Source organism: Panthera onca, chromosome D3, assembly GCF_046562875.1.
Source record: "Panthera onca isolate mPanOnc1 chromosome D3, mPanOnc1 haplotype 2, whole genome shotgun sequence".
Taxonomy (NCBI): Eukaryota; Metazoa; Chordata; class Mammalia; order Carnivora; family Felidae; genus Panthera; species Panthera onca.
The window spans coordinates 813,916-840,399 of NC_138350.1; the positions used below are offsets into that span (position 1 = coordinate 813,916).

General features: G+C 65.3%; 1 protein-coding gene across 3 annotated transcripts in view; it reads left to right on the forward strand.

The window, feature by feature from the left end:
• Positions 1–25,807, forward strand: part of GALNT9 (polypeptide N-acetylgalactosaminyltransferase 9) — a 107,504-nt gene extending 81,697 nt beyond the window's left edge. The window contains exons 7-11 of one of the 3 annotated variants that reach the window (XM_078435979.2): positions 14,691–14,876; positions 17,683–17,820; positions 18,770–18,865; positions 21,508–21,675; positions 23,755–25,807. In XM_078435979.2, the coding sequence (XP_078292105.1) occupies positions 14,691–14,876; positions 17,683–17,820; positions 18,770–18,865; positions 21,508–21,675; positions 23,755–23,901 (735 nt within the window). In that variant the 3' untranslated portion in view covers positions 23,902–25,807. The remainder of the gene's footprint in view (positions 1–14,690; positions 14,877–17,682; positions 17,821–18,769; positions 18,866–21,507; positions 21,676–23,754) is intronic. The other 2 variants (XM_078435978.2, XM_078435977.2) reach the window with 2 other exon arrangements.
• The last annotated feature ends 677 nt before the right edge of the window (positions 25,808–26,484 follow it).

The following is a 26,484-nucleotide window of genomic DNA, read 5'->3' on the forward strand; positions in this document are numbered from 1 at the left end:
TTTACCTGTGGAGCCTTTATTCACGGGGATGATTTCAGGCGAGTTTTAAAAATTTTCTACACGGTTTATTGAAATTATACTTTTCAAAACCTATTTGCCTTAAGCTTTTAAGTTAAACCTGGGGGCTCGTATCATTATGGTTATAAGTCTAATCGATTGAGATTAGAGAGAACACTCACCTCCCTGTTTTCTTTGATTAATGTTTGATTAACTCGGGTTGAACAGATTGAATGCCATTAAACAACAATCAGTTCCCTCTCTGCCTTTAGTTAATTAAATTCCCTTGAACCTTTTAAAATGACACTTATAAATATAACGTATTTACTTTTCCCTTTAAGCGCCTGGAATGCCTGATACCACAGCGGAAATTCCCCCAGGTGCTTAAAAAACGCTAGTGTATCTAATAAATTAAACTTACACCAAATCTCAAGTTCTCTGAAGCATTTCGGGATCGTTTGCGTCTGTATTTAATTCCCTGACACGGTCCAGTTTGGAATAAGAAACGTACACTCGACCTTCAGTCACACGTGTTAAGAACGGAACCCGGAGGTTAATGTGGCGGCGGGTTTTTCCGCCTTTGACTGTTCTCAGCTGTGCCGATCAACGGACCCCAAACTTTGCACACGATTCCCGAGTCTGGTTCAGGGAGAGGCTTCCCGCAGCCTTGAGGACCCCCAGGCTCAGAGCAGTCCCTCCGGGGTCCTCCCGGGGGCAGAGGGGAGCCCCACAAGCCCAGTGGGGCAGGCAGAGGATGTCAGCCTGAGGCCGGAGGAGGCCCGGGCAGGAGCTGGACCCTGGCTTCGGCGGGGCTGGTTGGGTTGGGTGGACAAACAGGCTCAGGGGCCCACAGGGGCCGGGGAGGGCAGACAACCATACCCCCAGAGAGATGGGGGGCGGGGGGGGGGGCAGGCCCGGTTCCCCCCAGCAGTGCGACTGCGTTCTCCTGAGGCTGGGGTCCCCAGAGGCCAGGAGCCAGGTTCTGCATGGACGGTGGCCCCCGGGAGCCCGGCCCGTCTGAGCAAGAACTCGGCACGAGGGCGGGAAGCACTGTCCCTGGATGTCACCGCACGGGGTCTCGGACGCCAGCACGGGATGTCCCCCCTGGGAATCGGGCAGGTCAGAGAACAGGAAAGGAGGAGAGTCCCGTGAGGGGACTGTCCCAGAGGACAGAGCACCACACAGCATGGTGGCCAGGGCACGGGGACGCCCGGCCGGGAACAGGTCACCCCGCAGAGGCCGGAGGGCGTGTTGGGCCCGTGTGGTGAGCGCCCGCAGGGAGGGGGCATCCAGAAGCGGGGCGCGGGCTTGGTAAACACAAGGACGCGGGGGGTGGTGGAGCCTGGGAGACCCCCGGTCCCGTGGGCGAGACATGCCCCCCCGAAACCGCCAGCAGCCACTGCTGGTTTTGACGGTCAGAGGGCGGAGGAGGGACGGGCACGGTCTCACCTGGGTGGCTTCTCACTGGTGGTGACGCCCACAGGGCGTCGCAGGGGGGCGTTACCGTGGCAGGAAGACAGGAGCCTCTGTGGCGATGGAGGAAGCCTCTGTGCTTGGCCCCCTGGCCCCGTGGCCGCGGCTGGGACCCCAACGTCCCCGGTGTCCGCTCTGTAAAGGGGGGGCTGGGCAGGGTCCCGCCCGTGCGGGGAGGACTCGGGCAGACGCGGGGGCGGGAGGGGGGGTGCGGTCCGCTGCGGGAGGGGACGAGGTAACTACGGGCGTAGATCGGGGTGCAGGTGCGCGGCAGGCACCAGTGTGGACGCGCACGTTTATCCGTGTTGTTACTTTCGTCGCCGACGGGGTTCAGGTAGCTTGCCAGGACGCAGAGACGCCCCGGCAAGATGAGGGGCACTGGGAACACGAGAGGGGAGGACGGAACGTGAAAGGGGGCCGGCGGGGAGGCCCGGTGGTGGGGGCCAGGGTCACGCCCTACGCCTGCGCCTACCCCTGCCGCCGGCCGGGGGCCTGCCGGTCCCGGACCTCAGAGCAGGGTCTCCCCACAAACCCACCCACCGTGGGCCAGAGACCGGCGCAGGGTGACCAGGTGCCCTCCGTCCGTATCCCCAGAGCAGACGTCCACCGTGGGCAGGCTGGCGGCTGGGGCGGTCTGTGCCTGCAGAGGTGCTGACGGCTGAGGGGAGGGGGAGGTCTGTCCCCGTGGAGGTGCTGGCGGCCCGAGGGCGGGGGGGGGTCTGTGGCAGCTGCCTGGCGCCCCGCATCCGACCTGGCCTCGCCCCGTCCCCCTTCTTATCCGCTCCATTCAGAAGCCCAGGGAGCCCCGGGGCCCCCCCTCACCCTGAGGGCCGAGCCCAAACTCCCTCCCGTGACCCTCAGCACCCCTCCCCACGTGCCCCCACCCACCCTCCCCTTCCGTGGCCGAGCCAGGCTGGCCCCTCTCTGCGGGGAGTCCTTCCGGCCCCTGCCGCTTCTGGACCCTGGTCTCAGCCCCACGGTGCTTTCTTCCTCACACGATCTGGCTCTGCCCACCGCCTCCCACCGATGCCTCCCGCTCCCCGACCCGCTGGAATAGTCAGGGGCCGCGGCTGCCTCGTTCCCTGCTGTGCGCAACCCAGTGTAAGTGCCGGTGCGTCTGTAGAGTGGGCACAGGAGGCCCCCGGGAGGGGAGGGGAGGGGAGGGGAGGGGAGGGCGGGCCTCCCTGTGACGTGCTAGACGCTGGAGCCCGGGGTGGGGGGCACGGCAGAGAAAGCAAGCGCTTCGTTTGTTGAGCAACTTCTCGCGGGTGTCTGCCACGCCGCGCTAGATGCTGGGGGCTCCGCAGGGGACAGAGCACGCACGGGTCTTAAACGGGGACGCGTGTGGCACCCATAGAAAACCATGCACGGGGAAGGGATGGGGGCTTGTCATTTTATACGGGACAATCAGGGAAGGGAGGCCACGTCCGAGCGGGCGTAAAGGCGGAGAGGAAGCGAGCCGTGCGGCTACGGGGAAGGGCATTCCCAGCCGAGGGGCAGCAAGTGCAAAGGCCCTGGGGCGGGAGCATGGCTCTCGTGGCAGAGACCACAGGCGGCCCCGTGGCCCCGTGGCCTTTCTGCTGCCTTTCCCGCACAGGTGGACCTCACAGCCGCGGCTGTTTCCGATCTGTCCTTGGCACGGGAGGCCGTGCAGCACGTGTCATCGGTTCCGCCCGCTTAGAGGAGTAATTCTGGGGTCCCGGGGCCAAGGTATATTTCTGTGACTGTAAAAATGCCGACTGCTCTTCCGCTAACGAGGAGAGTGCGAGAGCCCATTAGGGGGAAATGAATCCTTCGTGTCCATCTGGTTAATAAAGGTCAAGACAGAATCCAGCGGCCTGGGTCTGGGCTGGGCAAGCCTCCCGCGGAACAGAAATCGGAAATCGTTTGCTTCGCTGTTTTGAAACTCTCAGACTCGCCACTTCTCCAGGGTGTTACAGGAAAGCCCCCTCAGCCCTGGGGGCTGTCAGTGCGCCTTCAAAGCCCGGCCCTTTGAGGGGTGCGGCGGCGTTAACCGTCTGGGGGCTGGGGGGGGCGGGTGTCCCCACGTCTTCCCACGGGGCATTTATCTGAGCTCCTGTGTCTCCCCGCAGAGGGCGCCAGGGAGGTGTGCCCACGCCGTCCACGCTCGGGGCAGGGGGCCCTGCCGTCAGGCGTCACAGGGCTGCAGGGTGTCTCCGGGCCGGTCCTAGACCTTCCCCAGGGGGCAGCGGGCAGAGGGGAGGGCAGGGGGTGGGCAGAGGGGAGGGCGGGCAGTGAGGTCCCCGTCCCGCCGCCTTCAGGAAGGGCTTCTCCTAGTTACAAGTGGGCGGGTCTGCCTGACAAGGTAGTGGTCATGGGGGGACGCACCCCCAATGCCCAGCAGCCCACAGGGCAAGGTCCCCCTGGACGGAGGAAGCAGGCCTCCAGGCGGGGGGACGCCCCTGTCCTCTTGAACATGTTTGTGGAAAAGCCCCACTGCTCACATGGGGTCTCTGGAAGACCCCTCGAGACTCGTGTGCGTTGGCCAGGCCTCTCTCCGAGCCTCAGTTTCCCCATTTGTCACAGGCGTGATGTGACCCTAACTCAGGGCCGGGGGGCTTTGTGCCTGACACAACAGACAGGCAGTGAGCGCCCGTGTTTGTGCAGGCGTTTCGGAACACCCTCTCCTCTCCTGCGTAAAAGCAGCTTTTATCAGAGAAAACGCCGGGGTGGGCAAACCGGACCGCAGCCCGGGTGATTCTCGTCGGAGCCGCGTCGCACACGTGGGAGCATCGTCCCCACGTGCCCTCGCACACCCGTGACGTGGCCCCGTGCCTTGCACTAGCGGGGGGCGTCCCCGGGGCCGTCCTCTGCGGCCGCGGGTCAGGACGGCGCCCACCGGGCTTCACGCCCCCGTCCGCCGGCTCGCCGCTCTGTGCCGCACGCTGGTCCGTGTCCCCGTGTGCGCCTTCCGGTCGCGGTTTCCTCCGGAGGGCTGTCTAGAGGTGGACTTGCTGAGCCAGACGGACTTCGTGTTTCTGTGGCTTTTGTAGAACTTGCCAGATCTCCCTGCCTGCGCCCCGCTGCTCTGTGTGCGCATGTGTGCGTGCGAGTGCGTGTGTCTGCGTGTGACCTCTCACCAGCGGTGCGTGCGAGAGACGGCTGCCCGGGGCTTACGGGGCCCCGGGACCTGAGTGAGTGATTTTTACCTGTGGCAAACGAGGCAGACACGGAGGGAGCGTCTGTGTTGACTGACTTTGCGTCTTTTCAGTTGCTAACGAGCACGAACGCTCGGCCGCTGCCCGTTTTTTCCACGCCGTTCCTGGTCTTCCAGCTGGTCTTAACCTGCACCGTGTGATGCAGACGCGGCCCCTCGCAGACAGGACGTTCGTGAGCACGCCTGTCCCCCTTCGTCTCTGGCCCGTCCGAGAAGCTGTCTGACCGCAGCTGCTTCTGACACGTTTCCACAGCAAAGGCTTGAATCCCTGAGGGATGGATCTTCGTCATCTTTCTTGTTTTGTTTTCACACAGCAGACCGCGGCTCCTCACCCGCCCCCCCACGCCTCCACCCTTGACCGCTGGCGGGAAGGCCTCCCCCCCACGTCGGGGTGCTGCCGGGCGCGCACAGGCCCCCCCACTTCCCGTCCCTTCGCCGCTGGGCCGCGCCTCCTGGGTGCCCCGCTCAGTCACGTCCCCGTGAGGGACCAGTGTCTCCGGCCGTGTCCAGACGGCGACCCAGGCCACTTCCGTAGCTGTGGTTTCTCATCTCCGCGAGCGCGTGTCGTGTCTCTGCGCGTTCCGCTTCTCACACGTGGCTGTTCTGTGACCGTTGGCCGTAACTCGTAACCTCCTCTCCTCTCCCGATGGACGCTCTCCCTCCTTCCTTCGGCTCCGACAGTCCTCGCGGTCAGTCCTCCCCGTCTGCTTACGACCTTCCTGCCGGTTCTCTCTCTTTCCCGAAGTCCCGTCTTGGGTTGGTAGGTGACTCTTCCGGAACCGGATTTTCCGCGTGCGCTCCGTACATTTGTGTGGAGATCTCCCTTTCGCGGGAACGGCACCTTCGCGCTCACTCGTCCCTGGACGGGAGTCACAGATTTCTGCGTGCCTGCCCCCACCCCCACCCCAGGCCTCCGCTCAAAACTGGGTGGCTGGGGTTTCGTCCCAAGGCTCCCCCCGTCACACAGTCGCCGGCTCCGGTCTCTGCTTCGTCTCTCACCGTGTCTGGCTGCATCCCGGGGGGCAGTCGGAGCCGGTGTGTCAGCTTCCGCTCACAGTTGGGGCGCCCGGCCCGGCCCCAGGCCCCACACCCGGTCCCCGGCCCTCCGGGAGGCTCAGGGTCCTGCCCCTGTGGCGCCAGCCCCACTCCGGCCGGCGGGCTTCTGCTCCTTCTGAGCGGTGGGGAGCTAACTGTGGTTTTCCACGGATGCTTTTAACTCCTAAGCAGCCTACCCACCATTTCCGCGTGTCCAGAGCGGACAGGGAAGAGTCCCACGTCCGTGGTATTGACCAGAGCCCTCCATCACTTCGTCCAGCTGCAGGGGGCTTGGCGCGCGGGGGCCGTCACCTAAGAGGTATAGCCTCACCTCCGCTTGAGGACAGGAAGTGCTACACAGCCGCAGCCTCGGGTGGTGTCCGAGGGACGGGGCTTCTGGGCCACACGGTGACACCAAGTGTGCAAGGTGGTCAGAGGGCGGAGGCGGGGACAGAGGCCTCGCGCACTTGGCGCAGCCGCCCGCGGACCCCGGCACACGTCGGGACCCCCCGGAGGGCTTGTTAAAGTACAGGTCGCGGGGCTGGCCCCAGAGCCTCTGACTCCACAGGTCAGGTCTGGAGCGGACGGCCACCTGCATTTCTGGGGCGCCCCAGGTGACGCTGCTGCTGGTCCTGTGACCACACTTTGAGAACCACTCGTTTAGAAGGAAGGAAGCTATTTTTTCTCTCTTGTTTGTTTGAGGCGTTCGACACGTTCACGGAAACAAGCGGCAGGAGCTTGGAACGAAAGCCCCACTCGGAGTGTCTGTGGGTCTGACGCAGGGAACGGAGCGGGGAAGCAGCTGTTCGAAAGCATATGTGTGTGTGCACAGACCGTCCCAGGGAGAGACGTTTGCTTGTCAGAAATGCGTGCGTTGAGCCCAGCTGAGCCCTGGGAGATGCCTTTCCAAAGCTAAACCCAGTCTGTTCTGCTCCTGGAGCTGGATCGTTCCTGCAGAGCGAGGGGTTCGTGGGACAAGAGAGAGGCAGCAGCACTGGACCCGGGCTGGGGTTGGTCGGGGGGGGGGGGGCACCGAGCTGATTGTAAATCTTGTAAAGTAGGTTCAGATGCGAAATCTCTAAAAGTCCTACGTGCAGTCATCTCCTGAGTGACTACAAATGGTTGCTTGTTCAAGGGGGAAATTGTGCGCTGCCCGAAAGGAAGACGGTGGCCGGGCACCTGCTGGGTTTGCACCAGGTGAGATGGCCTGTGAGGCTGGGTCTCAGGTGAGCCTCTGGGGCTTCCAGCCTCCTGTCTGAAGGCCTCGGCGAGGAGGCCGGGCGTGGACATCTTGTTCTGACCCCCTTGTCTTAAAAAGAGAGCTCTGCATAGTGCCTGGATAGTCAGGCTGGTTGTAGAGACTGATGCAGATGGATGGGTGGGGGATGGGTGGACAGACAGGTGGACTGACGGGTGGATGGATGGACGGATGGATGGACGGACACGTGGGTGGGTGGACGGATGGATGAATGGAGGGATGGAGGGATAGGTGTGTGGGTGGATGGATGGAAGGATGGAGAGATGGATGGATGAGTGTGTAGGTGGGTGAGTAGATGGATGGATGAAGGGAGGGATGGGTGGATGGACAGATGGACAGACGGATGGATGGAGGGAGGGATGGACAGACGGATGGATGGATGGAGGGAGGGAGGGAGGGATGGATGGATGGAAGGATGGAGAGATGGATGGATGAGTGTATAGGTGGGTGAATGGATGGATGGATGGAGGGATGGATGGAGGGATGGATGGATGGAGGGATGGATGGATGGAGGGATGGAGGGATAGATGGATGGACGGATGGATGGATGGAGAGATGGATGGATGGATGGATGGACGGATGGATGGAGGGAGGGAGGGGTGGGTGGATGGGTGTACAGGTGGATGGATGGATGGATGGATGGATGGATGGACAGATGGATGGATGGATGGATGGAGGGATGGAGGGATGGACGGATGGATGGAGAGATGGATGGATGAGTGTATAGGTGGGTGAATGGATGGATGGAGGGAGGGAGGGAGGGAGGGGTGGACGGGTGGATGGAGAGATGGATGGATGGACAGGTGGATGGATGGAGGGATGGATGGATGGAGGGATGGACAGATGGATGGATGGAGGGATGGATGGATGGAGGGATGGAGGGATAGATGGATGGATGAGTGTATAGGTGGGTGAATGGATGGATGGAGGGAGGGAGGGAGGGAGGGGTGGACGGGTGGATGGAGAGATGGATGGATGGACAGGTGGATGGATGGAGGGATGGATGGATGGAGGGATGGACAGATGGATGGATGGAGGGATGGATGGATGGAGGGATGGAGGGATAGATGGATGGATGAGTGTATAGGTGGGTGAATGGATGGATGGATGGATGGAGGGAGGGAGGGAGGGGTGGACGGGTGGATGGGTGTTCAGGTGGGTGGGTGGATGGATGGATGGATGGACAGATGGATGGATGGAGGGATGGATGAGTGTATAGGTGGGTGAATGGATGGATGGATGGACAGATGGATGGATGGAGGGATGGATGGACAGATGGATGGATGGAGGGATGGAGGGATGGATGGATGGATGGAGGGATAGATGGATGGACGGATGGATGGAGAGATGGATGGATGAGTGTATAGGTGGGTGAATGGATGGATGGAGGGAGGGAGGGAGGGGTGGACGGGTGGATGGGTGTTCAGGTGGGTGGGTGGGTGGATGGATGGATGGACAGATGGATGGATGGAGGGATGGATGGACAGATGGATGGATGGATGGATGGACAGATGGAGGGATGGAGGGATGGATGGAGGGAGGGAGGGGTGGACGGGTGGATGGGTGTTCAGGTGGGTGGGTGGGTGGATGGATGGATGGACAGATGGATGGATGGAGGGATAGATGGATGAACGGATGGATGGAGAGATGGATGGATGAGTGTGTAGGTGGGTGAGTAGATGGATGGATGAAGGGAGGGATGGACAGACGGATGGAGGGAGGGAGGGAGGGAGGGGTGGACGGGTGGATGGGTGTTCAGGTGGGTGGGTGGGTGGGTGCAGGGGAGGGCAGGTGAACAAATGGATGGGGATGGCCAGGTGGGTGGGGAAGGGTGTCTCCTTAGGTGGGCTTATCGAACAGTCTCAGTCAAGGCGGCTACTAAAGAAACAGTGTCACCGGGTGCTGAGGACCATGCTCACAAAGTCCTTCCTGCCTGAAGTCACATCGGAGAGCCCGGGAACGCATTCCACGGAGCCTTAATTTAGACGCTGACTGCGTCTGCACACACGGTGGTGCCACCCAGAGCAAGGAATTATTTTGTCCCTGGAAGCCTGTGCTGTGCCACCCGCAAATCCCGCGAGTAAGAGATGAGGACCCTGGGCAGGTCGCGGATGAAACCTCGTTACCTCTGTTCTGCCAAAGTGGCTGGAAGACGTGGGCCCCGTCGGGCCTGCAAGGCCCAGGGCGTCTGTGCAGCATTTTCTCCCGAGTGTGCTTCTCGTGGGCTGGACCAGAGAGCCAGGCGAGGACGCCCCGGGGGAGGGCCCCTCCACGGCCCGCGTCTTCACCCTCAAAGCAGCACACTCTGACTTTGCAAGAGGCTGGAACCTTCCTCACCCCAGCTGTGGGACAACAGTGGGGCCTGTGTGAGGCGACCGCCTGGGGAACGGGCCTGAGGCCCCGCTGTCTGAGCCCCCGGCCGGCTGCCGGCCGTCGGGTGTGGTAAGGCCGGCAGGTCAGGGCCCGGCTGCCTCTGAGGAGAGGGTGTTCCTCGGGGGCCCAGAGGTGGGGCAGCCAGGCCACGGGGGGCATTCGGGGCCAGGAGGCCAGGGTGGAGGAGGCTGGGCCGGAGGCTGTCCTGGGCCGGGTGGTTTGCACGCCAAGGGAGCCCCTCGGGCAGGCCGTCTGCTGCCCCTGGGAATCGGCTAGTCCAGGAGGACGGTCCCTCCACCCTGAGGACAGCGAGGCCCAGGAGTCACGTCATCAGACACAGAAAACCAGCAGGCGAGGTTCACACACAGGCCTGGCTTTTCCCTCCGCAGCAACAGAATCAGGGCCGGTCTCCCCACCCGCCTCGTCCACGCGGCGCGGGACCGGCCCCCTTCTGAACGAGCCCGTCACGGCCACGAACATCTGAGCACTCCAGAATCAACCCCCTCTTCCCCACACCCCGTTGGAGCAGCCCTCCCTTCTGAACAGTCCTGGGACGGGTGTGTCCCCAGCCCCACCCACGGCCCAGCCTGTCCCTGCACTTCGGGGCTGCTGGGCTGGCCTGGTTTCGGGGCCAGCATCTGTTTGAAGGGGTCGGGAGTGCCCAAGCCGCGGGTGGGAGCGTGGCCGACACAGTGGCCGCCCCGCCCCCCACCCCGCCCACGCCGATCTCCGCCAGGTGCTTCTCAGACGTTGTGATGCAGACATGATGAAGGAGAGCCCGACCGTCCGCACCGCTCATGGCCCAGGCCATGCTGAGCACCCAGGAGCCACGTGTGCTCTGCCTGTCTCGACCCCGGGCAGTCCTCCGTGGACGCCCTCCGTGGACGCCCTCCGTGGGCCCCCTCCCGCTGTACCCCAGCCGTCCAGCGTGGCCAGAGCTGGCCACGGGGGCCTCTCCGCCTGCAACCGACGTTTTCGGTGGGTCTTCCCAGGGAGGTGGTGAGGCCCGCGGGGTGAACTGTGAGTCGGGGGCCCCCACTCCCCCACGGAGGCCACAGCGATGCTGCGTGGAGCTGACACAGAAAGCCTTGAGAGCACACGGGTCTGCGGGGGGCCTCCGGATGCGTCGGCACGGGGCTCCCGCCCCGCCTGGAGAGCGGAGGCCCCGTGGCCTCCGGAGTGGCCTCGCCACGGGGCAGGAGGGCGGCCCCGTGGAACCGCGGCCCGTTCCATCGGGGGGCTGTCACAGACGGGAGGGACTGAGGGCTGAGCGTGCACGTGTGCACGTGGGCGTGCGTGGCGTAGTGGACGGGCGTGAGGCCCCCGAGACTCTGACCCAGAGCACAGGGCGGGTGACAGCCGCTCTCCGGAGGCGGTGCTCCTCGTGCCGGGCCGACGGCCTCACTGCACGGGGACAGCTCAGCACGGGTGAAGGCGGGCGGGCTGGCCGAGAAGCCTAGGGCCCTGAGGGCTGGGGCCGCGCTCCTGGCACCTCGAATGAGCTCAGGGTCCAGAGGGCGTCTCCGGAAACTGCTGTGGGGCACGCCCCCCTCCCGCAGCCGCGTGGACGCGGGCGAAGCCCCCGGGGGTGACTGTGCTCGGGGGGCGAGGAGGCACCGGGGAATCGCGCAGGCGGCTCCTGGCTTCCCAACGTTCTGAGAGCGCTGGCCCGCGGCAGACGTGGCGGCCAGGCCGCGGCGGGTCTCAGTCCCAGCCCCGCGGGCCCACGGTGCGCCGCCACGGCGGGGACGGTCCGACCGCTCCACGGTGACCACGCGCCCTCTGGCACCGGCAGGACGTCCGAGGAGCTGGGATGCGGGGGGTTGAGGTCCCCCCGCCCCGCGCTCCTTCCCTCTGCACGGCTGCCTGCCGACCTGACGCCTGGTCCCCCCTTTGCGTCTGCTGTTCTGTGTGGGGGGCAGTTGGCGGGGTTGACGGAGATAATTACCGGTGGAGGCACAGGCAGGTGTGACTCAGATCCGTGGCGCCTCCGGGCTGAGGGGTTCCCGCAACAGCCCAGGCTGCCTGCCGCACCACGAGCCGGCCGCGTGACCCCGGGCCCGTCTCCTGACCTCTCGGTGCCTCCACCCCTGTTTCCACCGGACTTAACCCTGCGCCGCACTGACACGGGGTCGTTGGGCTTTCTGTCCTCCCGGCACCACCTAGTCCAGCCTCCTCAGTCAGGAACACGGCGACAGGATCCCCACCAACAGAGGCTTGAGCAGATGGGGGGCTCCGCCTCTCTCACGAAGCACGGAGCTGACAGCTCTAACTTTCCGCCGGCCGGCCGGCCCTGCTGTATAGACCCTGAGCCTCACGATGGTTGCCTCCCGGCCACAGAGTGGCTGCCACTCCTCCAGACCTCACGTCCGTATCCAGAAAGAAGGGCAAAGGCCCTGCAGCTGAGTCTGTTTCTTTTTTTTCTAATCAGGGTAAGCCGTAGCTTTCCTACAAGCCCCACCCGAGACCTCTGCTCTCGTCTCGTTGGCCAGGACTGTCTGGCACGGCCTCCTCTAGCTACAGGGGAGTGGGAAGGTGGGGTCCATGATGTCACCGGAGCCTTGGCCCCGTCACCTCCACGTAGAAGTGCCCCCGCCGGCCCTACCTGGCTCCTGCCCCGCACAGAAGCTGTCCATCCGGTGACGCCCAGAACCCCGGGCGAGCTCACCTGCCTACTTCCTGTCGCTCTGTCCTGGTTTGGGGGCGTGGGGGAGGCTCCCGGGGGGGTTTCACCCCCCACGGCGGCCTTCGCTGCCTCCACTCGGCACAGGGGAGCGTGTCATTCGCTGGGGCCTGCAGGCGATGTCCCCGGGAGTGTTTGTGGGGGAGGCGGACGGCCCCTCGGTGCAGCCCTCTCTCGGACGCACACCTACCAGTGTGACGGGCGCGCAGGCCTCCGACAAGAGCAAGGCGACCGCGTGCTTCGTCGTCCACCGGGACGCCCTCGAGAGTTGCCGTGGACCGGGACGCCAGGTCAGCGGGCGTGAACGGGGCCTGTCCTGGGCAGCAGGTGTTGACTAGGGTTTGCTGCGTTGCCCCCGCGTGCAGCCGCCCCTCGCGGCTGCATCAGGTAGCTCCCGGCTGGGAGCCTCCCTTCGGACTCTGCGGCTTAGGAGCCATTTCCTTAGCCCGCGAAGCTGTGGGCCGACCGCGCCCTCTCCGGAGGGCCGGCCCCGGCTCGTCCTCGTGGTGGTGGCCAGGGCACAGGGAGCTGAGGCCCGAGCAGGGTGTCCTGGGTCCCGAGCTGGGACCCGGCACTCGGCCGCTCTGCCCCCTTCTGGTGTGTGCGAATCACGCACCCGGGGGCTCGGGCGACGGTCTCCGCCCTCGGTAGGGTCGTCCGCGGCTCCAATGCAGAGAAGAGATTTGACGGCCGGGCTCCGGGATGGGGGCTGTGCGCCAGCACGCCGACCTGGGTGAGGCCCGGTCGGTGGGCGTTTGTCCTTTCCTCCGCCGTTGGGGTGCTTGCAGAGCGAGTGGGGATGTCCCCCCTCCACCCCGAAATCCCTGAGCCCACGTGCTGTTGGGATGCCAGGCGGGCGTGTGCCTGCGCGTCCAGCGGCTTGGGGAAGGTTGCAGATGCCCCCTTAACCTCAGGCACCTGCGGCCCTCGCCCCCCAACCCTGAGCACCCTGTGGGGCCCAGCCCGGAGGACGGGGAGAATGACCCCAGCTCCCGCCGTCCGGAAACGCTCTCGCCTTTCTGAGCGGAGGAGACAGACCGTGGCCGAATGTTGCCCAGGAAAGACGGGGGTCTGAAGGGGCCCTGAGCTCTCCCACAAAGCCCCGCGTGCGACAGTCTGTGTCCAGCCGCCCTCACGTAACTAAGGCTTGAGGCCACTGAACCAGACCGAGCGGGGCCTTTCCCGCCATCCTGTCCTGCGGCCGCGCCATCCAGGGTGGCCGCACCAGCCGCACACGTTTCAAGGGCTCAGTGGCCGGGCGCAGCCGTGGCTCACCTTTCGGCGGTCCAGATCTAGAACACGCCTGTCCCCACAGAAAGTTCTGCTGGGCAGGTCTGGCGGTTGCTAACAGATTCCTGAACGTGAATTCATTCATCCATCGAACAGCCTGCGCTGAGTGCTGACCACGCGCCCGTTTTGTTCTGAGTGCAGCGAGTGGGGCCGTGGTCCCGGAGCGCAGGCCGCAGAGGGACAGACAGACCAGGGGTGACGGGACCAAGGGGCTGCAGCGTCACATCAGAGAGTGAGGAGGGGACCACAAAGAGGAGGCATCTGAGCACAGGCTTGCGGGCAGGTGCAAAGGCCCTGGGGCCGTGGGGAGAGCAGTGGAGAGACAGGTGGGGGCAGGGAGCCCCGGGAGCACCAGGGGCCAGCTGAGGCACGGAGGCCCCTCCAGGCTGCACAGTGATGGTGGCTGCAGAAGGCCCGGGGGGGGGGGGGGGGGGGGCGGGAATCACGGCGCCGTCCCTGCAGGTCCGCCAGGCTCCCACTGTGGCGCTTCCGTTTGCCTTCTGGAACATTCCTGGCTCAGCAGGCGTCCAGCTGCGTCCCCAGCCTCCCCGCTGCCCTGCAGCCTCCCAGGACCAGGCGCTGGGGGCAGGGTCCCCACCGTCAGCGTGAAGGAGCTGGCGCTGTCCGCTGGGCTCTGTGTAGCGGGCAGAGCGCGGGTCCCCCGCGGGCTAGGAGCCCAGCAGGGGGAGACTGTTGGCCGCGTGCTGGGAACCCGTGAGGAACCCCCAGCCTCCCCCCACACACAGGACGTCCCACCTGCCCGGACATGACTTGTTGCGGCCGTGTGGGGTGTCAGGAGGGGGACCCTCAGCTGCGAGATGTCCCCCTTCCTTCCCTTGCTTTCTGAAGGCAAAGTCGGGCAGGGGAGGAGGCAGGGATCCCCCGTCACCTTCCCCAAACGAGGGCTCGGCTCTGTAGTGAGTGAGCGGCAGCCCCAAGAGGGTGTCTGGATGGTCAGGCTGTGCACTGAGACAGACGAGGAGAGGACGGTGCGCCCGCGGGTCAGGGTCTTTGGGGACAGTTAGGGACTTCAGGGAGTCCTGCGCTCCGGGAAGCAGCTGTAAGACGCTTTCTTTGGCCGAGACCGGGTGTGTGTGGGGTGCTTGAGGCAGCGTCTGCGAGGCCAGCACCGCGGATCGAGGGTGTCTGGATGGTCGGCCTGCTCTTTCCAGACTGGATTGCGGGCTTGTTCCTCTGGCGGGGGGGCAGCGGCTGGTGTTGAAGCCCCCGGGCCAGGCCCCCCCCCCCACCCCCGCACGGAGCAAGCACAGGGCAGGGGGGCAGGGGGGCAGGGGGCAGGAGAGACGAATGTGGTGGGAGACCCGGAAGGGGAGGCCGTCTCCCCGGAGCGGGCTCTGGAGCGTGGTCCCGGGCCCGCGGGCAGCCGTGCTGTGTCCCCACAGGTGTGGCAGTGTGGCGGCAGCATGGAGGTGCTCCCCTGCTCCCGCGTGGCCCACATCGAGCGCAGCAAGAAGCCCTACAACAATGACATCGACTACTACGCCAAGCGCAACGCCCTGCGGGCAGCGGAGGTGTGGATGGACAGCTTCAAGTCCCACGTGTACATGGCCTGGAACATCCCCATGACCGTAAGCCGGAGCGCGGCAGGGCGGGGGGGGGGGGGGCCGGCGGCTGCGAGCGAGCCTCGCCGCGCCCCGTGGTGATGCCGGCAAGGACCCGGGGCCCACGTGCAGACGCGCAAGCACGGGGTCTCGCCGGACGCGGGCTCTGGCAGCACGTGCAGCCCCGGCTCGCCGCCCGCCCCGCTGCACCCTGCGTGCCGTTTGCTTGTGCTTTCTCGTGGCCAGTTACACGCGGTATAGGGTCTGCACTGCGGCCTTTTGTTTATGACTATTTCTGAGAGAGAGACAGATCGTGAGCGGGGGAGGGGCAGAGAGAGGGAGAGAGGGAGACACAGAATCCGAAACAGGTTCCAGGCTCCGAGCGGTCAGCACAGAGCCCGAGGCGGGGCTCGGACCCACGAACTGTGAGATCATGACCTGAGCCAAGGTCGGACGCTGAACCGACTGAGCCACCCAGGTGTCCCTACTCTTCCTTTTTTTTTAATGTTTATTTTTGAGAGAGAGAAAGAGACAGAGCATGAGCTGGGAAGGGGCAGAGAGAGAGGGAGACACAGAATCGGAAGCAGGCGCCAGGCTCCGAGCCATTAGCACAGAGCCCGACGCGGGGCTCGAACTCAGAAACCGCGAGATCATGACCTGAGCCGAAGTCTCATCAGACGCTCAACCGACTGAGCCACCCAGGCGCCCCTCCATTTTAGCCCTTTTAAACCACGCAGTTCTGGGGCCTTGCACACACCCACAGTGCCGCACGACCACCCACCTGCCTAGTCCCCCAAAAAAATCACGGAACCCGGTAGGCAGCTAATCCCCGTCTGCCGCCCCCCAGCCCTCAGCACCCGGCCGTCTGCTCTGTCCCGGGATTTACCTGTTCCGGACGCTTCCTTCCCGTAAATGGGGCTCACGGCACTTCTCCTCTTGTGTCTGGCTCTTTGCACGGAGCACCATGTTCTCAGGTCCGTCCACGTGTGGCGGGTGTCAGGGTATCAGTGCTTCCTTTCCGTGGCCGGGTCACGTTCCACGTATGGATGGACCACGGTTGGTTTAGCCGTCCTTCTGTCCACGGACACCGTCCACGGATACCTGGGTTGCTTCCTGTCTCTTTGGTCCTTGCAGTTTCGACCCACATCTAGTTAGGGGTTGCTGTTTGTTTTTACTTTGTGGTCAACCGAGTCCCGTAAATAGCCTGTATTCTGGCTTCTCTTGAAAACCCAGAAGACCCGGTTCCCCGGCCTCTGTGACGGTAATGAGGGCGGGTACCCAGCAGAGGCTGCCCCTCATGTGGGGCGATGTCTAGGCCGCCGGTCCCGGCGCATCGGCTGTGGAACCAGCCTTCACTCGCGTGTGGCTTCCCCGGCCACCGGAGGGTGCGAGGCTGGGGGCCCTGGGGACACCCGTCCCGGACACGGCTTTGTGAAAAACACACCATAAGCGCCAGATCTCGAGTCATGAGCCTGCACCCACGTGTACACGTGTGTGTGTGATTATCTGCCCACGTGTAGAATACCCGCTATGTAACACAAGTTGCAGAAACACCACTGATCTCCGAGACGTGCATTTCTCACTGCCACCAGCTAACCTCCCAAACCAACAGGGCGTGCCCAGAGTCTGGGTGACGCTGCTGGAGGGGCAGGCTGGGCCACCTGCTCACAAGGCCGCTGTCCCAGGTGGGGACGGGGGTGGGGGGCACGGAGGCTCCTCGAGCGGTAGTTTCCAGCCACGTGAGCGACACCATGGAAACACACGCACGTTTATCAGAGATGGAAGGAGGGCACACAGTCCCTTATGAACCCTCATATTTCACCAAGGGACCCCATTCAGGAAGCCGCCCCATCACCCCTCAAAAGGGAACCTGGGCGTTGTCACCACGGGGCCTGCAGGCCACGTGCGTGCGGGGTCCACGGCTCCGGACCAGAGGCTGGCAGACGCCCTCCCCCGTCTCATTGTAGCCCCGCGCTCCCCGCCCCCTGCCCGGACTCACCTGCTGCTCGTGTGAAGGCTGTGAGGGGCTCCTCTGTGGCCACGGCCACCACGTGGAGGAGGGAGAGGGGCTCTCCCTGGGCAGCGACCTCCCCGCCGGGCTTGGCTGGCATTGGAGCCCCGGGCACCCTGGCCTGGGAAGGCACTCTCCCAGACCCACTCACAGAGGGCTCGGTGCCTGTCACGGTGTCGGGGGCCCCAAGGCCACCCTCAGCTTCGACGTTCGGCCAGAAGGACCCAGAACTCCAAAAAGCTGTGCTGCTCAGCCTATGGTTTCTTGCAGCGAGAGAACACAGAGTCCCAGGGCTCGTGTAGACAGCACGTACCCCTCCCGGCAACGCCGTGTGGCGGTATGCATGGCGGGTCAACAACCAGGGACACCAACCCAAGCCTGGGGCTTGTCCACGCAGGAGCCAGCCTCCGCACGGCTGACCGTAGTCCATAGGTCACACTGATACCCCACCACGGCCCAAAGCCCCGCAGAGACCGCCCTGCGGCATAGACCGTCGGGCCCAAACCCCAGGCAGAGGCTCGGTGACAGGCGGGATGGTCCGAGGGCTCAGAGGTCGTCTCGCAGGGGGCGGGGGTGGGGGCCGAGGGGACGAGCCAGCGCACGGCCCGTGGCCGTCTGTCCGGCCGGGGCTGGTCTCCAGCAGGCGGGACAGGCCAGGCCCTCCCCTTCGGGAACAGCCGGGCCAGCACGGGTCCTGGGAGGGCCGGGGGCCGCCGCCGGTCAAGCCCTGAGGGGTGGGGCCGCTCCCCTGTCTGTCACGGGCGGGGGGGGGGGGGGGAGGGGGGGACGCGGCCAGCCCCCGCCTCGCCTCCCGCCTTGCAGAACCCAGGGGTGGACTTCGGGGACGTGTCTGAGCGGCTGGCGCTTCGCCAGAGGCTGAAATGCCGCAGCTTCCAGTGGTACCTAGAGAACGTGTACCCGGAGATGCGGACCTACAACGACACCCTCACGTACGGAGAGGTACCGCCTCCACCTGGGGGGCCCCACGCGGGCGGGTCGGGCAGGCTCCCCGCCCGGACGCGCGCCCACGTGCCCGCCACCAGCCAGCACGGTGCCCAGACGGGTTCTCGTGCACGCGCGCGCGGAGCAGTGTCAGAGCCCAGACTCACGCGGGTACGCACGCGTACGGAAGCACACAGGGTAGACACGGGGACACGTGCACGCACGCACGTGTGCACAGACACATCCACACGTGTGTGTGGACACACATCCACGTGCACGAGCGCGGACCCCTGAGTGCATTAGCGTCTGCACACTCGTACGTGTACGTGCGCGCGAGACCTGAAAGGGTACGTTTGCACACAGTCTGGCTCACGTGCGCACACAGCGAGCTACTGACACACCTTCCCTCGGGGGCACACGCCCAAAGGTGCCCGCCTGCGCTCACGGAGACGCACGATACTCGCTGACACAAAATGTCAGGCGTGGTCCCTGACCACGGAGATGTGCCGGCCAACGCATCCACACGCACGTAGCTGGGCTCGTATGCACAGAGCACGCACGTAAGTGCAAACAGAACACACACGTGGGTCCGCGCGCCCGCCGCACGGGCCCTCGCCTGCACCAGCACTCGCAGCTCTGTACAGCTGGCGAGAGGACGCCGTGTCCCCGTCCCGTCACCCTGGTCTGTGCTGGCGGGGAGGGCGGTCTCCCTTCAGTCGGGGCGTCTGCCGCTCCGGGGGGACCCGGGCCCCGTGTGGGAGGAGCGCGCGCCCTCTGGCCCTGGGCTCGCGCTCAGCGCGCGGCGAGAAGGGTGCCCGGGTGGACGGTGCGGGCTGGCCTGTCTGTTCCTGGAGCTCGCGTTCTCCGGCAGAGCAGACTTCTCTGCCCCTTGGGGAGGGGGGGCGGCCTCGCGCTGGCCTTTGGGACCCCCCAACAGCAGGGTTTCTCCTTCGGTTTCTGGTTGTAGGTGAGAAACAGCAAAGCCAGTGGCTACTGCCTGGACCAGGGAGCGGAAGACGACGACCACGCGATCCTCTACCCTTGCCACGGGATGTCCTCTCAGGTGCGAGGGGCGGCTGCACCCCACGACGGGGGGAGGTGCGTGCAGGAGGGGCGGGTCGCGGCAGGCTGGGTCCAGGCTTCGGGCAGCGCGGAGACCCTCAGGGAACCCCCCGCCCCAGGTGCACCGAGACCAGGGCTTTTGCAGCCAAACAAGCCCTGGGCGAGTCACGTCACCTCCCTCGCCTCAGTTTCCCCATCCAGCAGACGGGACCCTAAAGGTACTTGACCTGTCGGGGCTGTTGTGGATCACGTGGGAAGGCGTCTGCCGCGGCGTGGGCAGAACCGGGGAGGTGTCGCGGTCCCCACTGGTCCTTACCGGCTGAGCTCCTCCCACGTGATCTTCAGCCCGGGCTCCAGCCCGAATCACCTGGGGGGACTTAGCAACGTGCACGCCGACGCCCAGCGCCCGGGCCGGCGGCACCAGGCGGCACAGGGGCAGGTCTGGGGATGCGGACGAGGCGGCCCCGGAGGAGAGCCCGGGGATTCTGGCCCCGAGGGGACCCGCTGCTGGCGAAGGCAGTGCTTCTGTTTGGTGCATGTTGCTGCTATTTCAGCCAGACCCCAGGGTGCTTTCCCCAAATGACCCTCAGCTCCCCCCGAAGGCACTCTCTGAGTCTCAGCCGCGCTCTCGGACGTCGTCCGGGGGACCCTCGCGGTGACCTGCGCCGGCCTGGGCAGCGAGAAGCTGTCGTGTCCACGAGGCCCCCGGCGGTTCGTGGCGGGCTGTGGCACTGGAGCGGAGAGCGTGGGTGCCCCCGGCCGCCTCCTGCAGCTTCGTCCCGCAGCAGCTGGGATTGAGACAAGACAGTCACCCACCGGGAGGCAGGCGTGGCCTCCAGGAGGAAATCCGGTCCGCTGGCCTGTTCTCCGGCTGGCGCCCGATGTGAGGGGCCACGTCCCGCTGGGCGTCTCTGAACACGGAGCCACCGGAGGGGATCAGTGGACCAAAGTTTTCCCCAGCAAGTCCTGCGGCATGAGAGGGGACACCATAAACGACGTGGCCCCCACGACCCTCCTGGCGGGGCTCACACATGCCGTTGGGCTCGCACAGCACCAGCCAGGCCATGGCGAGGCTGCAGGATCCCCTTCTGGGGCAGCGCTCGCCCGGCCGTCAGCTCAGGAGGACCTCGGAGCCTCCCCACGTGGCCTCTCCCCAGGCTGCTGGTTCCCAGGGCAAGCACCCCAGGAGGACAGGGGCATCACGACCGTTTACACCCAGCCTCAGGAGTCAGACCGCACGTCCGTGGTGTCCACTCGCTCCCCAGAAAGATCCGGGGGAGACTGTAGGTCCCCACCCTTAACAGGAGGGGTCAAAGTCACAGCTACGGAGCGTGCGGGGCGGGAGGCAGCATTACAGCTTGTGTTCCATAAGATTGTGCCGGAAAATACAGCCTTCGGGGGGGGGGGGGGGGCCCGCAGTGCATTCAGGCGGTGCGTGTGCATGGGTGTGTGTACATGTGTGCATATGTGCGTGTGCATGCACGAGTGTGTGCGTGTACATGTGTGCACATGTGTATTCATGGGTGCATCACATGTGTATGCGTGTGGGTGCGTGCATGTGCATGGGTGCGTGTGTGTACATGTGTGTGTACGTGTGTGCATATGTGCGTGTGCATGCACGAGTGCGTGTGTGCGTGTGTACATGTGTATGTGTGCATGTGTGTACACATGGGCGTGTGCACATGGGTGTGTGTGCACGTGTGTGTATTCATGGGTGTGTCACGTGTGTGTACATGGGTGGGTGCGTGCATGTGTGCGCATGGGTGTGTGCGTATGTACACGTGTGTGCGTGTGTGCATGTGCATGCATGAGTGTGTTGTGCGCGTGTACGTGTGTGCATGTGTGTGCATTCATGGGTGCGTCACATGTGTACGCGTGTGGGTGCGTGCATGCGTGTGTGCGTGTGTACACGTGTGTGTATATGCGTGTACATGCGTATTCGTGTGTGTGTGCGTGGGTGTTTGTGTGCATGTGCACGTGCATGCATAGATGTGTGTGCGTTGTGCGTGTCCACACGTGTGCCTGTATGTGCACGTGCTCACGCATGAGGGGGAAGAGACGGGGCAGGGAGGGGAGAGAGACGCAGCCGTAGCACCTGCTTGTTGACTGAGCGTGAGCTGCTTTTGAAGCACTTTTGTGTCGTGCCCCCTGGATCCTTCCGGTAGCCCGGCCAGGCAGGTGCTGTCACGACCTCCTGTGTACAGACGAGGACGCGGAGGCAGGGAGGTGACGTGACTTGCCCAAGGCCACACGGCTGAGGAATGCCAGGCATCTATGAACTGGCTCCTGGCCTGAGGGTTTGGTTGTTACTTTCGTGGTGTTTGGCGAACAAGTGGGACCCAGGCGCACGTGAACTTGGGGCCGCTCCCCACGCGGAAGTGAACGTTCACCCCCTGGTGGTTCTGGGCAGATGGTGCGCCCTGAGGGCACGTGTGAGCTTCCCTCCTCTGGGCCGAGAGAGGGGCCCCGGGAAGCTGAGGGCCGAGCACAGTTCTGGAAGGGGGCCTGAGGCAGTCCTGCGGGGGGCGTGGGTGGAAGGAACGGGGGGGGGGGGGGGGGCCAGGGGAGCGGGCGTCTGGCTCGCCCGGTGCCCGTCCCCCCGCCTTCCCTGACACCCAGCCCGTCCCCGCGGTCCTCCCGCAGCTGGTGCGCTACAGCGCTGAGGGCTTGCTGCAGCTGGGCCCCCTGGGCTCCACCGCCTTCCTGCCCGACTCCAAGTGCCTGGTGGACGACGGCAGGAGCCGTGTGCCCGCCCTGAAAACGTGTGAGGACGTGGCCCGGCCAGCGCAGCGGCTGTGGGACTTCACCCAGGTCGGCAGGGCACCGGGCACCCCCTGCCCCCGCCCCTGCCCCCGGGGCCCGGGTGCGGGGGAGGAGCTGTGAGGGCACAGGGGTCCTGGATCGGCCGCTCCCGGGTCCACTCCCCCTGGTGACCTACCTCTGGCCACACAGCCAGGGAGGGGCCCGCCGGTCTGGGCACAGCACTGTGGCTGCCCAAGCTCCCGCCTCCTCTGGCCTCCCGGAGGGTACGGGGTGTGACCGCCACCGGGAAGCCCTCAGGGCAGCTCCTGGCCAAGCGGGGCCAGGCTGGACTCCCTGCCGAAATCAGCCCCTGCTGGGCCCTGGCTTAGAATTTCCAGCCCCGAGAACACATGGGGCGGACGAGTCAGTGGCGGCCTCCCTGCCTGGAGCAGCAGCCTGGACTCCCGCCCCCCCCAGCCCTGGGGACCCCGGCCCAGGCCCCTCCCCGACAGCAGCCACCGGCTGGGATGCTGCCTGGCCCAGAACGACAGCCGCGGCGGGCAGCTGGCCCCCGGGGAAGGGGCAGGAGGGGCAGGAGGGGCCTCCCAGCCCCGGGCGGCTCTGGGCCGAATCCCGCTGGCACTTCTGTCCGGCTGCCTTCCTCCGTGTGGCCCTCTCCGCAGCCCCTCCCGCCCTCTGTGCCCCCCGCTCCCCCTGCACCCCACATGCGTCCATCCAAACACCGCACGCCCTTCTCTGGCGTCCAGGTTTCCACCCACATCAGCCCAGGACTCGCCCTCTTGGGACTTGCTGGAGACCCCGCCTCCCTCCAGCCCTGCTGAGTGCCCCCGACCCCTCTCCCTCAAAGCCATTTGTGTCCTAAATCTCTGCCGTCTCCCCTGGCGGCTGAACGCCCCAGATGTGCATGCTCTCGCGTCTGAGGTCAGGTGCCGAGGGCCCTGGGGGCTCCTTCCTGCCTCTCCAGCCTCTCCTGGGCTTGTGGCCACACCTCTCCTCCCTTAGCCCGCTGTCTGGCCTCCCGGTCTCCAAACCTGTCCCCTGGTCGGTCGAGGGCACCCTGCTCTGGCTTCTCCTGTCTTCACCACTCACATCTGCTCAGACCCTCGGGCCACAGCGCCAGGTCCTGGGGGCAAGGGCCTGGTGCGTCTGACCTGTTTCTCTAGAACTCTCTGCCCTTGGTACTTGGTAGCCAGGCTCTGGGCCCGGGGAGCCACTCCCAGCCCCGCCACCGCCCCGCCCCGGGCTCTCCCACCTGACAGCGGGCATCTTCCAGGGGACATCCCTGGTCTCGTCCCCCACCCCAACCCCACACGCTCCCTGCCTCCGCTCCCACCAGGCAGCCCTGTGACAAATAAACACCCTTGGCAGCCCTGCCCTGGGCCTCGGGGACTGGGACTTTCAGTGACCAGAGGGGCTGCAGGGGTGAGCTGTCACGGTTTCGGGGGCGGAGCCAGCAAGGGTCAGAGGTCCCCAGGAGGCTGGGTTTGGGGTCGGGATGGCAAGAAGGAGCTGTCTGGAAAAGAAAGGAAAACACAGTGTACAATCCTGAGGTCCTCAGGCTTGGGCCGGGGTCCTTGATGTCTGGGAGACCAGAGGGCCTGCGTGGGTGACCTGTGGGCAGATCGGATATGCCAGGCAGTGGGGACGCACTTGGGGGAGCCCCCTGTCTCAGGGGCCCTGTCTCCATTGTGCTAGTCACTCCTTGGGACCCCAGGAGCAAGGCAGGCAGGTGACACAGCTGATAGGGTGAAGATGCCTAAGGACAGAGGACCAGGAAGGGACAGAGGGACCAGGAGGGGACAGAGGGATGAGGGGGAACAGAGAGGTGGGGGGGGGTCAGAGGGACCAGAGGAGACCAGAGGGATTGGAGGTGGGGAGACAGAGGGACCAGGAGGGGACAGAGGAGCAGGAGGGGACAGAGGGATGGGAGGGAACAGAGAGGTGGGGGGGTCAGAGGGACCAGGAGGGGACAGAGAGACCAGGAGGGACAGAGGAATGTGAAACAGACCCCAGAGTCTTGGGTGGCCATGCAGTGACCTGTATGGGGCCGGTCAGCGCCCCACTCCCGAGGTGCTCTCGGGACGGGCCCCCTGGGCGTCCATGCTGACCTGTCTCCCCTCCTGGCAGAGCGGCCCTATCGTGAGTCGAGACACAGGCAGGTGCCTGGAGGTGGAAATGTCCAAGGACGCCAACTTCGGGCTGCGGCTGGTGGTACAGAGATGCTCGGGGCAGAAGTGGACCATCAGGAGCTGGCTCAAGCGCGGGCGACACTGACCGCCAGTCCCCCCCGTGCCCTCCCGGATGCAGACCCCGAGGACCCGGGGAGGGCGTCGGGCCGCCTGCTGGGCCGCGTCCCTGGGACCGCGGGGGCCCCCTGTGCACTCCGGAGGCAGGTGCCAGGGACCGGCCGGCCCAGCAGGAGCACAGACCCCGAAGCCAAGCCCACCTCGGAATCACGTGCCTTTTCTACGGTATTCCTGTCCAGGCCGCCGGGCCGGCCACCTCTTCTGCATGAAGCCCCCTGTATGTTCCCCCCCCCCCCCCCGTCGCGGAAATAACCCCCGTGAGCTCCGTGGGTGGCCCAAGCTCCCGTCCCGGCCGGGCAGGACCGTGGCCTCCTCCCGTCTTCTGACCATCTAAGGAAAAGCCCAGAAGAGCAGAGCAGAGCCCTCTCCGAGGATGGGGACGGGGGGACGCGGCTGCGGCCGTCCCGGCGACGCCCCAGGCAGTGCTGACCAGGAGGCCGGTTGCCGCCCCGATCCAGCGCCGAGCGGGTCAAACAGGACAGAGCTGGTCTTGTCCTCCGGAGCTCTAGCGGCTGGGTCGTCCGGGGTCGGGGCCCCTGTTCCAGCGTCTCGCCCGGGGCCAGGCGCCTCCCCCCAGCCTTGTTGCTCCAAGGCGGGGGTCAGCGAACTGCGACCCACAGCCCTGTGCCTGTTTTTATAAATAAAGTTTTATTGGCACACAGCCGCACCCACCTGCCTCTGTATGGTCCGGCGCGACCCTCTCGCCCGGGGCCAGAGTTGAGCAGGAGCACGCGCCCCACGGGCCGTCCCAGGGGCTCCGAGATGCCGTCTCTGGGCGGGCCGGCGCTTAATGATTGCGGTGAACATCACAGGGCCCCACCCGTCCCCGTCCCCCAGCAGAGCCACCGCCTGCTATGCCCAGCAGCAGGTGCGCCCAACACTAGCCGCTCCCCGGTACTACCCCACACTAGCGCCCTCATTCTGGGTGGAAGGCCTCAGTCGCCCAGCGGTGGGGACAGCTACCAGACCGACGCCCGCACAGCCCTCGCACTGCGGTCTCCCGGCGCCTAGGGGTCTTCCCTGGGGCAGAAACTGTGGCTGTGTTGGAGACTTCCAAACCCCCCCCCCCCCATTCTTGTAGAGCAGCCCGGAGCAGGGTTCCTGGACACCCGGGCTGCTTCACACAGGACTTAGCTGGTCCCGCCGAGCTGGGACCAGGCAGTCAGCCTTCCGGGGGGCGGGGAGCCCGGCTGCCCCTCCGGGGAAGGCGTCACAGCCGCTCCCCGCAGTGTCTTTCTGAAGCAGAAAGTTGTTCTCGGGGTGCCAGGGGGGCTCGGAGCCGTGAGACCACACTCGTTCTCCACCTCTCAGGCTCTGAGTCTCTGGGGAAGGTGGGGGCTCTGACCTGCCCCCTGGGCACCCCCCACCCCAGCCCCGTCCTCCTCTGCTCCTTCCTTGGGTCCCGTCCCCTGCTTCCTGCCACTGTGGGAAGAAGCCCTGGCCGGCCCCAACCTCCCCACTCTCCCCGGAGAACTCTACCAGCTCCCACCCAACTCCCCAAAAAGCCCCCTCTGTCTCAGATCTTGCCCAAATTGTAAGACCATAATGGAGGCAAAAAGCCAGCAGTGAGCGAGACCTCAAGAGTCAGCCTCTAGCCAAAGACCTGGGCACACATCCAGAAGTTTCCCAACTGAAGGTGAAATGGTAGCAGCCCTTGGCGGGCAGAGCGAGCTAATTGCCTGTGGTTCAAAATAGAAAGTATCTCAGCTGAAACCCAGAAAACTCGCTGTTGCATACCGTGCATTATCGAAACCGCCAGCGTGAGGGTTTGTAGCCCACGGGACGCGGAGGGTGTCTCGACAAGCACCCCCCACACCCCGTCCTTGCGGGAGGCGGCGAGTTTTGATAGCGCGCTGTCGGGTCCTGGCTGGCCCCCAGCTCCTGCCTCGGCACGAGGACGAGGGTCGGCGGGGCCGAGCTGGGCCCACAGGCAGCAGGACCACGGCGGGGCGAGGCCCTTGGCCTACCCTAACCAAGATGGAGAGACCGCCTTCTCCATGGGGCAGGGCCGCGGAGCTCCCTCACCTCCATTCACTTCTGCCCCCACTGCCTGGTGAGAGCTGTGTCCCCCCACCGAGGCCTGCCCCGAGGATCCCGGGGCGGGGGGGCGGGGGGCTGACTGGACCCAGAGAGCCCCACCAGGTCACCGGCTGGGAGGAAGGAGGGCGGCCCCGCCGACCACCGCTGCTGTTACAGCCCATGCCCTGTGGGGGCGCTGTGGAGACGCTCCCGCACAGTTGTGCGGTCACAGCGTGGCCCCGGCTGTGGCCGTGGCTGTGGGCGTCCCCCCACCCCGTGCAGATCCCTGTGCGTTCTAACTCCTGGTGATGCATAGTCCCCCGGCCCCCACCGCCCCCCTGGACTCAGAAGGAGCTCTCGCACCATCCACGGGCTGCGCTGAAGTGAAAGCAGTCCCCTGAGACCCTGACTTCTAGTTCACACTTCCTTTGCCTTAAAGCACAAAAATTTTTCTTTGTCCGCTTTTCAAACACCGGTCTGTGGTGGAGGCCACCCGGTTGCCCCAGGAAGGAGCCCATCCATCAAACAGGGA